Below are 17,141 nucleotides of genomic sequence, written 5' to 3'. Positions count from 1 at the left end.
CTTTTTGTTTTGAGTCCCACGCCAGCTGACTAATCTAGCAGCTAGCGGTAGCTGAAGATTGAGACACTGATAATTCTTCTGTGCCCCAGAGAGAGGCAAAGGAGCTAATTATACATGGATTGTGTAGCAGTTGAGGAAATCCCCAGATGAGGAGTTGTGGGTGTATTTCACTTTCTTTGCGCTACTTGAGTGATGCGCTGGGAACAAAGGAGGATAAAAAATAAATTCAGCCCTAAGTATTCATACTGAACCTGTGGCCTTCTTAAAATATGCTCAACCCATGGAGCAAACCCAGGGTTGAGTGAGGCTTTTTCCAGTCTTGTTTTAAGACTGCACCGTTAGAGGCCATTCTTGCTAACGCGCCTGCCGAAAACCTCTGTGTTGAAGGAGCAGTCCCGTGTGGAGGTCCTTCCCTAGTGGTGTGCCAGTGTTTCTCCCTTCCTGTTACAAGGCTACCTGAAGATCTTGGACCTGTTCCGCACTTAAGCTCCAAGCATCTTCGTTGTCTCTCTGGCCTTGCAATATGATAGGCTGGAATCTTTTACTGTCTGGCTTTTTGTAAGGCTTGTTTCACAATCTGGGTAATGTAGATTTCTCTGCTTCCCATTTCCACTTCTGTAATGTTTATTATATTCAATTGTATGTCTGGTTTGGTTTTCATTTCTGCAGCTCCTGCCTACGTTTCATGCAGTTCATCTTATCTGCAATTGCTATCTGCACTCTCAATCAGCTCATCTCTTTTTATTAGTAATAGATCCAGTCGGTTCATATGTTTGCATATGCTCTAGGATGGTAATGTCTTGTCTTGCCAGCAGATAGAGATTTTAAGGTTGTGATAACATCTATGCTTGTCTGAGGGATGTGAAAATAATGTTATGAATGTTGTTTACGAAAACTGGGGTTTGCACAGCTTAAGCAGTTTTCACGTACTGTAGTTGACTGTCCTCAAAGAAGTGATGAGTAGAACTGACAGTGTTGCAAGCCCATAGTTTACATCTGATCATAACTAATTGAACATTAAAATCTTCAGCATTTTCCCTCGGTTACCTCTGCGTAGATACCATTGTGGGGACAGTTTTCTTTAAAATATCCTACACTTTCTTTGCTCCATTTTAACCTCTGATTATACGTTGTTTCCTCTTCCTAATTTCTTCTTCTACTGACCTTGCACTATGCAGAAACATTTGTAAGGAAATCAGTGAGATATTTGTAGTTACTTTTTTATGTCTTAGGTTTTGTGCGCAGTACATAATGATCCAGTTACATCTCAACTTGTGTGCTGTAACCCCAGCTTTCCACTTCTTCTCTACTGCTGCCAACAAAGCAAGTTTATTTTCTAATAACTTAAAGTACCTCCTTTTATCCTTAACTCTCTGCAGATGCTTCCCTCCTTCTTCCTTGTTAATTCAAGTCTCTCTGCTTCCAAGGATCCTCTGCCTAGGATTGTGCCTCTCTCCTTCTGCCATGTTCTGCTCTGAGATGGAAGGCGGCAAGCAGCCGCTCCTGTCCCCTCCCATTCCTGAGCATCGCAGTAGGAAGACGCCAGCTTGCCTAAAAGGGGCTCTCGGCTGTGCTTGTAACCAGTTTTCAAGCGAGTGTTTTGAAAACTAGTTAGGCAGTTTTCCCAGTGTAGACAGGCTCATAGAAGGACCATTAATTACTCAGCGCAGGCTTAACCGTGGGCAGAAAAAGGGGGCTTTTGTGCGATTGTCAAACCCTCACCATTATTTGTACATGTTGGTTTTGTATTTAATAGGATTACATGACTTCTTTGCTCTATATGCCAAAATGGATGGTTCCTTTCAGTAATAAAACAAAGCCAATAACCTGAAAGGAACCAAGGCTCAAAAGCACAAACTTGACCTCTGATTGACCTTGACATTTACAGACTAAAAAGAACTTTTCTTTGAACAGACAGAAGTCAGGGAGCCAGCAAGAACCAGGAGAAAATGGTTTTGTTGCTTTCTGATTACATTGTTTAAACCAACATACTACATGGTTTACAATACTTCATTACAATGTATTAGGGCCTGGAAGGTGATTTAATGTCTGTTTATAACAGAGACTAATCTTGAAATAAACAAATGAATGTTTGGAAAATGGATGAAGCTGTTCATCTGGAGACAGCGTTAAATGCATCTCTGAAGAGTAAATCATGGCTGTACAGCACTTAAATGCTTTTTATTTCTACCTTCAGTTGTATTTCAGTAGTTTTATCTAACAAAATTAATCATGGTGCAGTAAAAAAATTTCTAATTGGTTAAGACTGTCTAGCAGCCATACATTCCACGAAAAATTCACCATTTAAAAACTGTTTAGCCCTTTAAAATCAGGGAAAAAGATAAACTAGAAAACGCTGTAGCGTTACACTAGGCACCATGGTGATCTAAATTAAATCTGTTACAACCTGTTCTAATTTAAAATTGCTCTGTTGTGTGAATGAAAGGGAAAAGAAGAAGAGTTAGTTCACTTGTTCAAAGCATTTTCATATTCCCAGATAAATCTTTCATCCACCCTGCCTTTGCTTGCGGGCTGTACGTTCCCCCGCGTAACTGCACAGAAACGTGGTTTCAGACGGAGCCAAGAACTCTTCCTCCAGCAGTTCGGTATCAGTTTTCATCTCTGTCAGCTGAGAACAAGCAATGTCATTGAGCATCACCATCGCGGTGTCCGGCTGTTCACAACACCCAGCAGCTCCTCTGCGCTGCTGTAGGCAGGGGCTTTGCTAGAGGAGGTTGCTCCAGTTTCTCCTGCCAAAGGGTGACTGCGGCTGTGCTCGTCCTTCCATCCACTTCTGCAGGCGACTTCTCGGCCACTCCTGCTTCTCTCCCTCTCCTGCCTCTCCTACCACCCAAGGCCCTATCCATGGCTCTCAGGCCTTTCACAGCACACTTCTCATCTTCTAACACCTGACTCATTCCAAAAATGTCTTGAATTTTCCTAAGTATCAGTCACTAAGCAGTTAAAGCCTGATTCGAGAGGAAAAAAATCTGATATTGGATGGCTCCTCCAGCCCCACCGCCCACACCCTTTCGGTTGCAGACTGGAGCGAGTGGGAGCTGGCGAGGGCTTGGAGTGGAAGCAGCAGAAGAGGACTTCTGAACTGCCATCCCTGTGCAGCGTGTTGCCACCTAGTGCTGCGAATATGGAGAAACAAGTTTTTTCCTTCTGCTCAAGACGAGACTCCTGCAAGGCAGCCACCAAAGTGGCCATGACTCAGAGGGTCCTCTTCTGCTGCAGCAGCACTGCTTAATCAACATACTTCACCGTATCCCACACCCATTGTAACAGTCTGAGTTCTCTGAACTTTGACAAGGCGCTTTCTTGCGCTGCAGTTGATGCTGAATACCACAGCTGCTCTTTCTTAGTGCAGGGGTTTTAAAAGTTGGGTCCTACGGCAACACAGCACACACAATTACACTTTGCACGGGTGGCTACCTGTCTGTACCCCCTCCTTCCTGTCACTTTGCTTGCCACAAAAGCACGAGTGGCAGAAGTCTCAAGGATAATTAAGTTTGTTCAAGCTTGAAAAAGAGTCAACCACATGAAAGAAAGGCCTGCTCAGGGGAAGGTTGCAACTTACGTTCATGTGTGTTCATCGGCATCAGTGAATAAGCAGCGGGGAAGAGTGTTAGCTACAGCAAAAATTTCAAATGCTGCTTGCACCTCCCTGGGTGTCAAAGCTGACCACCCATGCACCACAAACGCAGGCTTTCTTGGTACCAGCTCACACACCTCTTTGTATTAACTGCTATGCCTAAATATACACTAGCAGTGTTCTGAATTTACAGTGAAAACAAATGAGATCAGGCACACTATTGCATCTGTATTTTTTTTCCTTTGCTCCCGTGTTAATTTTCTCCCCTGGTACAACTCATTACTATTATCTTAGCTCCCGGTAAATCTTTTTTAGAGGTTGGCATTTTAACTTACCAGCTTGAGCTTTAGACTGTTGACACATTACACTGCAGAAAGCAGCGAAATTATCATGGACTGAGTTTGCACTGTATTTTTTCTGAGACACTGCATGATGAGAATAAATCATGTTGTCACTCTGACATGATCCACTAATGAAGATGCACACCCTCTTGCCCTGCCCTCTTACTGGCTGTTAAGTGAGAACCTTTTTTCTTCATTTCCACTGTGGAAGAAGCTTTCTAATTCTGCACATCGGTTTGCTTAGCAATATTGCTGTTGCCTAATGCAATAAAAATCAGTTACGTAACTGCCTTTGCTAGACTTGCAGAGAGCATTCACCACACGGCAAGATGGCCACAGTCTTTATGCTTTCCATTACGTCTCCTGTGTTCACTCTTATTATGCAATATGCTCTGCTTTTATTATCTTTTTAAATAATTTTTCTTGACAACCTGTTTAGAATATTATACACCTATAATCTAAGATCATGCAAAGACAAAACAGGGAAAAGAAAGAAGCTTATTCTGATTTATGGCTAAAGGGGCTGGTATTATAGTACTAGTGCCTCCAAGGAACAAAGAGTCGCCTACAGTTTGTCAGTATTTTTAATACTCTAATTCTGAACCAAATTCCTAATATAACCTGTGTTTGCAGATTACCATGTGCTCTTTTGTTCTGAATAGTGTCTTGCTTAGTGAAGTACGTCTTATCAATCCACCAAGTACTGGGTGTCATTGTTCACCTCATTCACAATTCATCTTTTAATTAACATTATCACAGGCAAAATTCTATTTTGGTCAGCATAATTTGTCATTGGAATTGGCAGTACAGAAATAAAAGAATTACCATCTGAATTTATCTGAAGACGATGTAGGAGATGGTGACTACAAACCTACCTCATCCGGAACTGAAGAGGAAGGGAGGGCAACCATGTAAACGATAATGGCTTTAAAAATCATATTTGCAATGTAAAAATCACTACTTTGGTCATTCTGTATCTGCTAAGCAAACTGTTTTATCAAAATTAATGTTATTGAAAATATAAACATGTATCCTACATTTAGACACATGCTTTATTTGGTGGAAAGGGTTGCTGACTTAGGGAAGATTAAAGATACACAAATGTCTTTGCAAGGTGATGATCTTAGATGTAGGTACATAATATCAACTTAGTGCAGCAAAATGCTGATCATTTGCTTTAATAGATAAACTTTGAAATTAAGTTACAACTGCAGCATTGGTTTAGAGAGCAACTGAGGAAAGAAATGCTTTTAAAATGTTTTTAACTGTACCAGGAGATGAACCTTTCACAGAGAATCGAAACTTCACAAGACTTGCCTTTCATAATGATTGCCAGAAACCTCCATTGATGTGGGGAAAATTAAATAGCATTTTATTTTTCATAAAGAAGACGTCTATCCCTGCAGTCTAGATATGCAATATTTTTCTATTTATATTCAAATTAATACAGTGATATTAAATTGACTGCATTTAAGGTACAGGGAACATGCCACCAAACCAGCCACCTAAACATTCCCTTCAACATCCCTATCCCTTTACCTTATGATTTCATCCATTCCTAGTCGTAAATGCAATAGGCTGTGACGATGATCACATTCAAGCAGTACTCAGCCAAGATGACAATAATTTTTGTAAGCAGAGCACCTCTTTGGAGCATGCCCTACTGGAGGCCCTTTCTCTTTAAAAGTAACTAGGCTTCAGCTTGGCTGCCACGGGTGACTTCTGCTGGGCTTTCATCAAGAGGCAGTCTTCTAGTGTGGAGGATCCTGTTTCATTAGTAGCTTCTAAACCAGTTTTTAGAAAGGAACCATCAGTCTCCACTGTCATAATTAAAATTTGCTTAATTGTGCCTATTTATGTTGTGTTTGTAATGGATAACAGCATTTAGTAAAAATACTGGAACCAAATCAAGTTAATTGACCCCCAGTCAAAGTACCATTTAGTCTTTGGGTCGTTTTTTTTTTTTTTTTAATGGCAGAGGCAAGCAATGCTTAAACAGACAGGTCAGGAGGTGAAGGAGATAGAAATGATATCTGCATCTTTCATAACCATAGTCTGTAGCATTCTGTGGGCTATCTTGTGCGTTGACAGCAAGGTGAGACCCAGAAACATACCAGTGTATCAGCTAGAGTGGGGAAATGCCATGAAGGTTTACTATTAACCCTGTTAAAACATTAAATTACCTAGATTTCTTTTCTTCAGTTCCTATCTGATAATAGACCTGGGAAGAGTTAGGCTTTTTGGCAGAAGATAAAGGCAGTCTCCTCAACTGTTCCTTAATTACTGTTCCTGAATTGAATAATATCTTTGCTTATGAAGTTAATGGCACAGCCTGAAAGTTATGGAAAATTCTACCCAAAGTTATAAAAAATGATACGCAGGAAGTTATGCTCGTTGAAATAATGGCTTTGCAGTCTCATTTCCGTTTGGGTGGCCCACCTTTCTAGGTAAAATAAGATGCCTTTCACATTACTAAGCCCGAGGATTTTTCTAACATTTTCTTCATGCAGCCCAGAAGGAGAGACAATTAAATCATACAGCTTTCTTTCACCCTCTACCTTCTTCCAAAGAAGCGTCATATTCTGTATTCCTTAGGCATCAACAGCACATGAATGAGAAACAGCGTGGGCTCTACTGATCTTCTAAGGAATATATAATTATTTTCAGTGTTCTAAGAACAATTATTCAAAAAGTGGCAAAGATATAAAAAAAAATACGGTAAAAAGATGTACCCTGCGTATAGTAAGGATACAATCAGACAAAGGAAAATTAAGCTTGTTCTCAGAATATTAGGAGGTGAAATTAATATTCTAAAGGCCATACTTTTACAATCCCCTCATAGCACTGGCTAAACCCATCTTTTTCACTTCTTGCAACCAGTCTTTCCAGATGTGTATGTTCCCTTCCTCTCAAAATTCCCCAGAACTCCCAAACACAGAGTGTAAGTGTGATGATTTATAAAACCTTGAGGTTTCAGAAACAAGTTCTTATATAGTATGACTAATATGCAAGCATGTGCTGCTGCCCCCTGATGCAGGGAGCATTAAGCCTCTTCCAGAGCAGGCACGCAATGCCAGGCAGCCCACTTTCTTTCTTGTATTGATATAGGGCCATAGATGTATTTGTTACGGCTTGGACAGATATAAAAGAATGTCTCTCCCTTGGGCAACTCAATATTTAAATTATTAGTTGAAAGGAGAATGAGGAGAAGGAAGAAGAAAGAAATGAGACAAAAAAGGGAAAAACCAGCTGTGCATATCCATTCTCATACCCACTATGAGAATGTTTAAAAATTGTTAAGGAATATAAACTGTGAACTGGAACTCACTTTTAATGCACAGTTTTGTTGTAAGTTAGTACTGTTTGGCAAAGGTAACATTTACGGCCACCTTCGGCTAGTACTTCAGACAATTGTAACTCAGTTTGTCTTTCCTGCCTGTTTATTCCCCTCTGTGGATTGTCTAAATTTGGGAGTGTAAATTGCCCGGAGCGGAGACTTCCTCAGCAGGATTTGCTGGTGTAGGTTCCTGTAGGGTGGGTCCTTACCTCCGTGAAGGCTGACAGAGGGTGCAAGGTTGAAATAATATTTAGTTTGTGCATGACACGTAGGTCCACACAGAAGTTTGCAGCCAGCAAAGGAAGGTGTGCTGTGAAGCCGTCAGCATGGCTGCTGCAGTCGCTCAGGTGCCGTGTGGCCATACAAAGTTAGACACGTCTGCTTGGTTTTCGGCCCAGCTGTAATGTCAGCGGTGCAGCACCAACACGCAGGCAAGCCTGTGGGTACGACAGTGATACAACAGGTTTTCAGAAAGACCTTGTAAGAAGCAGAGAGCCTGTATTACCTGCAATGAAACTGAGTTACGGGAGGTGATGGTTTGCTGGTTTTGTGGGTGGTGACTTTTTTTTAAGTTGCAAACCTGGAGCTCTACCTGAATGGGCAAGGCTGAGCTATGAGGCTACAGCTGGGGTGGTGCTGGGCCCCTGCAGGAGCCGGGGAGAGAGGACGGCGGAGCAACAGCATTTATAGCTTCTGCAATTTAGTAACATTTGTCTTAAAGCCGTAGTTGCCAGAGTCACATAATTTACCGATTTTATTTCTTTCCACCCACGCGGGGTGCCGGGGGGTGTCCTGGGAAGCCCTCGCCGCCTCCTCGCCCACGGGCAGCGCTGACAGGCCGGGCCCGTGAGGACGAGCGGGCTTCAGCCGTGACAGGCCACCCGGCTTTGCCAGCGAGACCGAAGACGCCCCCCGTCCCGGGCATCGCTTCGCCGTGGAGGAGATGGGAAGGGAAAACGACCGCGTGAAGGCGGCCGTGACGTGGGGTGCCGAGACGCCGGCCCTTCCCGGCGCCGGGCTGGGCCCTCGCAGGGTCCCGCACCACGGCCCCGGGCCATGGGCGCCGTCTCCTAGGAGGCCGGGGGGCGTCGTGGGCAGGCAGCGACGAAAGACTACAACTCCCAGAATGCCCCGCGGGCAGAGCGGTGACGTGCCGGGCGGAGGCGGGGCGGAAGTGGGTTCTCCGGCTGAGCGGCCGGCCAGGCCCGGTTCCGGGTGTCCCTGCCTTGGAGGCGGCGGCAGCGGCAGCGGCGGTGTCGACGACGCCGACGACGCCGACGACGCGGGGAGGAGGGGGGGGAGGAGAAGATGGCGGCGGACTTGGAGGCGGAGGTGCAGGCCATTGACAAGAGCCTGCTGGAGTGCTCCGCCGAGGAGATCGCCGTGGTGAGGCGGCGGGCCCGGGGCGGAAGGACGAGAAGTGCTTGGGGCGGGGAGGGAGCGGGGGCTCGCGGGGTCGGCGGGCGGCACCGGCCTGCCCAGCCGGCTGTGGGGCCGTAAGGGCCGGGGCGCGGCTGTGCCCGGGGCGGGGGGCAAGCAGGCTTTCCGTGAGAGGGTGTCTGGGCCGGTTATAAGGGCACCCCGGGCTGGCAGCCGCGTCTCTCTTTGGCCTGAGCGCGCTGTTGTCGCCAGAGTCGCTCGTGCAGTAGCCGAAATCAATAGCAGCGAGCAGCCAGCTTGTCCTGTTGTTCCGGCTGGCCCAGGTGGCTCCCCAGCAAGCTGCCTAGACGTGGTCACCCCCAGCCGAGGGCGGCCGCGGTGCCCCGCCGCTCGCGGGGCTTTGCGGGTGCACACGCCGGCCGCTTCTCGGCATCTCACTTCTTCGTTTACTGTTTCCTCGCCTTCTCCAAGCAAAGCAGCCCAGAAGTTTAGTTCTCCTGCCTAGTTTGCTGCCTTTTCAACATCTTTCCGCCGGCAGTCATGCCTTGACGTGAGAAGATCCCCTTTTCCCCGTTAATTTAGGTGGATATCTGACCCTAAATATGCTTTGTAGTGCTGAAGTTTCATTAACAGGTTTATTCCTTTCTCCCCAGTATTTAAAATGCAGTTCTGGCAAAAGCTTGCACTAGTTAAGCTTCGGACTATTAGAATGGGATGCTTACAGAGGAAATATTAGTAAAATGAATGTAATATTTGAAATAACCTACTTTTGTTTATGTATTTCCCTGCTTTTATGAAGAATAGTTGAAAGGGAGGCGAAGTGAAGACTTGAGGGTAAACTTTTGTTTGTGGAGTATGTGCCAGCTCTTATAGGTACTAGTGCATTTGAGGAACTGGATATATATGTTAAAATATTGGGACTGCTGATGTGCACATCCGTTGGATAAGCCGCTGAAGGGCTATCTGTGTGTATTCCGATGAGAATTACATTGGCTGTTTTCCAAAAGAAAACAAAAGACAGTGTTATAATTCAGATTATCCTCAGATTATGCTAGTATATCTACAGTGCAGACAAAGGTATGATTAGATGGGCAAATGTACATAGTTAGCTATATCCTAGCTAGTTTATCTCCAGGATTAGTTTTCCTTCCCCTCAACAAAAAACTCAGTAATTCCATCAAATGCATAATAAAGTAGCCCAAACTGTGCACAGACTACCTCGTCTGTGTGCGTAGCAGGTGGGTTTTATTGGGTCACACCCAGGACAGACATGCACCAAGAGGAACACATTTAGGAATTTGCTAGAGGTCCAAGTGCCAGCTTAAATTTAGTCAATTCTTTCTGATTTTTATTCTCTATCATCACCAGCCCAGGCTACAATTCCAAGACCTATCACTCTCAAATCTATGATGTGCTCGCAGCTAAGTGCTGCTGGCACTGCCTGATTGTACATGTAAACAATGTACTTGGGTTTTAGCATTGTTTTTCTCCCTCCTTTGCTGATAGTGTTACTTTGCTGATAGCCTAGTATTAATAAAACGAATGCCAGCCCAAAGCAATAGTTGTAGCACTTTAAGCTTCAGTTTCTCATTGCAGCAACTTAATGATAAACTTCCAAAGGACAGTCATCAAAAGAATAAATTATCTGTAGCAGAACATGAGCCTACATTGCAAATATTTATTTGTATAGCTAAGAAAAACATAAATTATGCCTTTTAGCTTTTGAAACAGTAAACTGAGTTGCTTTATGCCTTATTTGTATTATGTTTTGTTCTCCTGGTATCTCTTACTTAGATGTGGATTTAATAGAAACCTTGATAGAGCATTAGGTATTTAGTTACATAAAATGTTATTTGATCAATGCTTTTTGGGTGTGTGTTTGTTTTTTCATGGCAGTCAAAAATTGCTGCAGGAGAGTAAGTTTGAGTGAGGAGGAAGTGGAGTACACTTCCCTTTTTAATAAATACCTCTCTTGGGAGAGTAGAATGTTACCTTTTCTTCCATATGACTTCAGGTTAGAAGATGGACAAATACCAATTGAAAACTTGTCTAAATACAAAATGCTTTTGTTGAAGAACAGATTCCAAAGTTTTGAGTACTTTTGCTGGAGTTCAGTGCCTCCCAGGTAGCAATTTAGAAAGGCAGCGCACCATACGTATGCATAAGTATATCTTTCTAACAACAGTTTTACATGCACATCAGTACTTGAATTTGCCTTCCTGGTAGCTTTTGGAGTAACATCTGTTTCCTTGTCCTAGAAGCTTGTGCTTCCTCACGATATTCTTTTAGCCTAGATCTGATTTTCAAAACTGTGTGCGCAGTTACGCATATAGAACTGGCTCTACAAAGAGATTTAGGTGTGATGACATTCAGTGTTGCCACACCTAACTTTTAGGCAACTACTCCCAGAATTTTTGGGATGGGAAAGCCGTTTACTTGAGGAACAAGAATTTTCTCTGGCTAGGTATTTGTCTGAGCTTGTACTGTAGTTAATATGCACTAGATAGAAGTTAGTAATGTACTGCTGAATTAAAATGCTGAAATTAAAGGTATTTTGCTGAGAAAATTGCATGCCTAATAACTAATATATGCCCCAGAAAATAATCAAAACCCGATCTTATTAAATGGAAGTCATGGAAGAGACTTAAGTCAGATTCGGTGTCATTGGGTCAGTTCTTGGTAGTAGTAGATATTTGGTACAAATGATGAAAGGAAAGGGAAAGATGAGTGAGCTAGGGAAAAAAATAAATTCTTAGTCATGCAAACTTTACTTGTTAAATTTTTGTGTGGTATTCTCTGAATCCTGGTGGGAATGGTGCGATTATCTGTAAACTTCTAGACTGTTAGATACAGCTTTTTGGCAAACTTTTCCCATGGACTTCCTTGCAAAAAATCTGGGCTTTGACCATCAAAGCTAGATCAATACAGAAAGATTTAGTAGACTGATTATAATTTTAAGAAGCCAAATTAGGGAAAGGGAAGTGAGGAAAGCATATTATTGTACTAAGCGTTGTACTGACAAATAAGGGTTTTTTTATATGAAGTTCTGCTTTAGAAAAGATAGTCTAGTAAATGAAAATACTACAATATATTTTTAAAAAAGGCAAAAATGCAGCCATTCTTAAATGGCACGAATGCTCTGCTGACTCTGTATGTCTGTATCCTGAAGAACTCACAATGACTGTGTTGTCTCAAACATAAGTTCTTTAGAGTAAGTCATAAATAATTCAGAGTAAATCAAGCTGTAGCATTTGATTACCAAACCCATGTATTTTGGCATAATTAATTCTTGGTTTTCATGTAGAGCTTTAGGTTGATTCTGAATTCTTTTTCTGAAGTTGCCAGGGTGTATCTGGTTGTCATATTTACAATGAGAAATGGCATACTAAGGCTGTTTATGTAACACAGGATTTAATCAGTGCACACTTGCAGCATGTGCTTGCTCCCATTTGTTTATTAAAAAACCTTGCAGCCTTAATTTACAGTTTAAACCTTTATAAAATTGTAATCCACAAGGCAGAAATGAACCAAATGTTGTCTTAGAGGATTTTTTTACTCTGTGTGTATACAAGGGAAAAAAAAAACCTAGAAAGAGCCGTGTGTTTTTCAGTGGCTTATAGCAGGTACAGTAGTTTGATGGCTTTTAAAAACTCTGCCAACATTGGTTTTTACAATTGATTGACTGAGAGAATTCATGGGTCTAACATCACACTTGAAATAGTAATTCAGATAAGTTATTTTTGTGATAGGAGAAGCCAAAACCCCCTCATTTTCCTAGGTGGTTTGTTGAAATTAAATGAGAGAGGGACTATTACCTAATGCTATGTTTGCCATTCTGCTTGTACTTTTTTGTCTTTGCCTGTTCCTTGCCAACTCCAGGCTTCTGCTGCTCCTCTGTGTCCCCAGCTGGCAGCATGTCTGCACTCCAAAGAAATGCAACCAGCATAGTTTGGGCCTTATCCTAAACGTCACTGCTAATGTTGGGACATTTTACTGGTCATGCATGTCGGAGAAAAGGTCTTTAAGAATTTGGTCTCTTAAATCTTGAGGTTTTTGAAAATAATTTTGTATGTGAAAAGGATAAAATGTGCAAGCAGGGAAACAAATTATTCCTTTCCTAATGTTTTTCTTCTGTGATAATCTAGATTTAACACTTTAGGAAGCATGGCTTTCTAGTTTTGCAATGCTATTTTAGATTTTTGATCTAGAAATTTAAAAAGCCATCTTGATGGATAGAGCTATGCTTGCTGTTTTTATTAATGAACTATTTGTGTTCTCATTCCTTTTAATGAAAAGAAATGGCTGCAAGCAAATGACCTTCAGAAAGACGTATACCAGCATCTGGCCTATTATGTACCAAAAATTTACTGCAGGGGTCCTAACCCTGCCCCACAACGAGAAGACATGCTGGCACAACACATTTTGCTGGGACCAATGGAATGGTATCTTTGTGGTGAAGATCCTGCATTTGGTTTTCCAAAGCTTGAGCAAGCGAACAAACCTTCCCATCTGTGTGGCCGTGTTTTTAAAGTGGGAGAGCCTACGTATTCTTGCAGGTAGTTCAGCTTAGTATTGTAAAGTATTTATAATTTGTGAAGTCTTGGAACATTTTTTTTGTAAGAATATACTGTCCTAATGAAAAGTTAATACCTCAGATGTATTTTAAAAATAACTTTGCAATGTTTCATGACAGGTGGGACCAGAGGAAAATTAAGACACTACAGGTTTGTAAATGGAAAAAATATTAATTAGTATAATGTAGAGTGTTTTCTGTAGAAAAGAAATGCAAGGTTAAGAAGGTGGTTGGGGTGAACTTGGCAGTGTGATTTAAGAGCATTAATCACAAGTAAGCGGACAGGTGTATGTACATGTAATTCAGGTCTTTAATGTCAGCTGTTAGTATTGATCCTGTATTTTAGACCTTTTTCCATGACCTATTAAACCAATCTATTGGATGCTAAAACAGGCGTACCAACTTCTTGTTCCTGCCCTACCTCCACCTCTAAATCTAAAAATACCATTTTACTTGAAAGAGAACAGGAAGTTACTAACCAATTACTAGTATTTTTTAAATGTTCAGTTTTAAGCCAGTGCATTACTAGCTGTATATTCATTATCTTATCTTTTCTTTCCTGAACCATCTATAGTTTGTTTTGTTTGTACCCTCTCTGTCACAGGTTCTTCTTGTTTTGTATGGTTTCTACTACTCTCTTGAACACTTGGTGCGGTGATGGGGGGAGGGAATGTCTGTCTTATTTTGAGGGTTTATTTTTCTGGGTTTCCACCTCCTTGATTTACCAGGAGAGAATGCCTGTAGAACAACTTTACTCTCTAGTACTCTCCTCTTCTAGAAACATGATACCTTATTTGCCTTACTTGCTGAAGTTCTGATTCAGGATGGACTTGAGATACTTAACTCAGCAAGCTGCCTCTTCTGCATTTCTATTTCAACAATCAATTAGAATAGATAAGTTTGGAAATATTTGGAGATGTCTTACCTTGAGGTGGATGAAATTAAACTGGTGGGTACTTTAGATCCTTTCAGCCACAAAGAAAACTCCATCTCTTCTCAAGTGTCCTTAAATTCTTACTTCACACCTGTGAAAAAGTGGAGAGATCTGGGTAGAGAATTAGAGAGTGGGGGGCTGAGGACTATCAGAGGCTATAAAAAGAATTTCCACAGTTTCTTTAGTACCTTTTTATGAAATGTCGTCCCAAAGAACTAAAAAAACAAACCTCAAAAATAGTGTTTTAATTCAAGTCAAATTGCATTGCAGCCTAGAGGTAATATGTTAATGAACAAATACTTTTCATATAGACTAATAAAAATTGTGGAAGTTCTGTTAATTTATTCTGAACACTAGCTTTTCCAAGACTAAGAACTCAGTATGTAAAGTATATCCTTGAGCATCCTGTCAGTTATGATGAAAACATAGAGTAATGCAGTTCATTGGTGTAGAATTTAAAGAATGATGGAATGTACTGTTCATACTCAGATCTTTGTTTCAGTAGAAAAATTACTTAAATATAGCAATATGATCATAATATTCAGGTTAGAAAAGATGTCTTCGTAGGCCATCTTGTCCCATCTGCTTAAGTCAGAGTCAGCAGTGAATACAGAATATTTTGCTGTTGCTGCTATCAAGATGAAATCTCATCATCTTTTAATTAAGTACTGAACATAGATGTAAAACTGTTAATGTTTTCTGTTGTGTGTTAGTAATTTTCTTTGACTTATAGCTGGTAACGAAGAATAATGAGAATTTAAATTAAAATTCTGTGGAATACAGAAAGGAATTATGTTGTGAGTTCACAAAAAGTATTAAAAGCAGTGGCTTTTCTGTCCAGGTGTGAAGCTTACAGGTCTGCCTCTGCTTTAGGTATAAGCACCCTTACTTGTTTGAGAAATTACTTGGCAAATGGTACTGGGTATTGCCACAAGTTTAGCACGCTGAAGAATCAATATCCAATACTGTAGAACTAATCTACCCAATACTGTAGGCATATTGTTGCAATAAGTATTTTTTAGTTTTTTTTTAAATTAAAGAAAAAGAAATGCCATGAACAGAAATTATTTTAAAAGAGAAGAGCTCTGTATAATTTTGCTTTGACATTTTCACCTTTAGTGGCTCCTCTGGAGAAAACAAATGTGAAAATGGTACTTTTTGCTAGTAAGTCGTGGTTGCCTGATTATCTTTCAGTGATTACCTGTTTTAACTTATTTGGTGAAATGAAATTAAGAGAATTCTTGATAATAACATTTCATAGGATCTTTGGTGTTTTCTTTGGAACAAAACAGTTGTTTCTCTAAATTCTTGTTTTAATAACCATCATAAGACATTCATTGTCTTGGTATGTATTGTAAAACTTTACTCCCTTAATCTTGAGTTGCCTTGAAGTCGATTGCTCACATAGGTTCATCTATTCTCAATGTTTCTCAGGAAGACAGTTATTAAATGTAATGCACAGTTGTCTCATTCATTTGTTTAGCCCCTTTTGCTAGAAATATTACTTCTGTCTAATATAACAGTGCTTGTAGACAGGACCTTATTAGGGTCTCTGATCTCCTGATTCAGGAAGTTGCATTCTTGGACCTCTTCAGTGAGCTTGTAGGGCTAAACTTAGAAGGAGAGGTTTCATCTAGTCTGTTGTGTGCTATCTTTCTTTCTAGTGTTCAGTGAAAAAAAAAAAGTCTTCTCTGATGGCTGGAGGTTGTTAATGCTTGTACTCTCTACTTGAGAGAACTTGCTTGGGTTTATACTGTTTACCTGTCTGTACTGTGTTCTCTTTACTTGCTTATATACTTGTCTCGCCTCTTGCAGGCAATGGCTTTATTGCCCATATATACATGCTACCCAGATAATATTTTAAAGCTTCTTCTGTTACGAGAACAGATTTTTTTTTTTTCCTCCATCATTTGTTTCCCCCTCCTTGGAAGCCATCCCTTTCCTCTTTTCAGAATAATGTATACATTAGTGAGAAGGTTCATATTGGTGATATTTTACAACATTGCCTGTTGTAAAATGTGTAAGTAAAGGCAAAAACATTTGTTTAATGCTGCTATTTTTTCCCCCGTTTTCTTTTTTTTTTTTTTTTTTCCCTGTTTCCAGAGACTGTGCAGTTGATCCAACTTGTGTATTATGCATGGAGTGCTTTCTTGGAAGCATTCATAGAGAGCACCGATACAGGGTTAGTAATACTGCTCGAATACGTGATGTAGTCATTAATTTTGTATGTGTATGAAACTCCTTCCCTAAAGTTTAAGAATGTATAAATAACTTCAAAATGTTGGATGAACACAAAGTTTGGAATTATGTCTGCAATAATCTTACAAGAACTTGGGTGTTTCTGTCTGAGTGTAAATTCTGAAAGTTAGCACTTTAAAATATTGAGCAATTAAATTTCATACACACAGTTAAGCTTAAAAATGTATGTTATTTTTGACATGTGCCCTTTAGTGAATTTTACAGCATTAGAGTTCTTTTTGACTTGCTTTGACCTTGATGTTTGACTATTTTTAAAAGGTATTGAAAAACCTTTATTAAAATACCACTTTTATTTAAAAACTTATTTCCTTTAAATGTCTAAATTGTTATCAGATTCTGTACAATAGCAGGAATTTTGGTTGCTTTTAAACATAAAGATAAAATAGAAAACTAAAGCTGCAGATGCTGTTTATTTTAATAATACACTGCTATTAGTAGTATGGATTAGTTTAAAAAAAAAAAAACGAACCCTACAAACAAAACCCAGGCGGCCTCGGTGTGTTTTTAAACTAAGAAGCTAAGTGAAAACTACTAGTGCAGCCCTTCTGTAAATCTGTTTTTGACAATACTGTGCTGCTGTTAATGTAAACCTAATTACTGCATAGTTATGCTGAGCACTAGGATTTAGTAAAAAAAAAAAAAAAAAACCCATGACAGCCTTGTCCCAAGAAACGCAACCCAATTTGCTGATATCAGCATACTTCTTGGATGTAGGTTTT

At 40.6% G+C, this 17,141-nt stretch overlaps 1 protein-coding gene across 3 annotated transcripts in view; it reads left to right on the top strand.

The window, feature by feature from the left end:
* Window positions 1-8,584: 8,584 nt before the first annotated feature.
* Window positions 8,585-17,141, top strand: part of UBR2 (ubiquitin protein ligase E3 component n-recognin 2) — a gene marked incomplete at both ends in the record, with an annotated part of 56,382 nt that continues 47,825 nt past the window's right edge. For all 3 annotated transcript variants that reach the window (XM_081998100.1, XM_081998102.1, XM_081998101.1), the window contains 3 exons: window positions 8,585-8,662; window positions 12,953-13,212; window positions 16,267-16,345. In XM_081998100.1, coding sequence (XP_081854226.1) covers window positions 8,585-8,662; window positions 12,953-13,212; window positions 16,267-16,345 — 417 coding nt within the window. The remainder of the gene's footprint in view (window positions 8,663-12,952; window positions 13,213-16,266; window positions 16,346-17,141) is intronic.

The sequence above is a fragment of the Phaethon aethereus genome, assembly GCF_964289735.1.
Source record: "Phaethon aethereus genome assembly, chromosome: 3".
NCBI classification, from domain to species: domain Eukaryota; kingdom Metazoa; phylum Chordata; class Aves; order Phaethontiformes; family Phaethontidae; genus Phaethon; species Phaethon aethereus.
The sequence above is the reverse complement of the archived record's forward strand: the minus strand, read 5'-3'. Positions and strand labels throughout refer to the sequence as shown.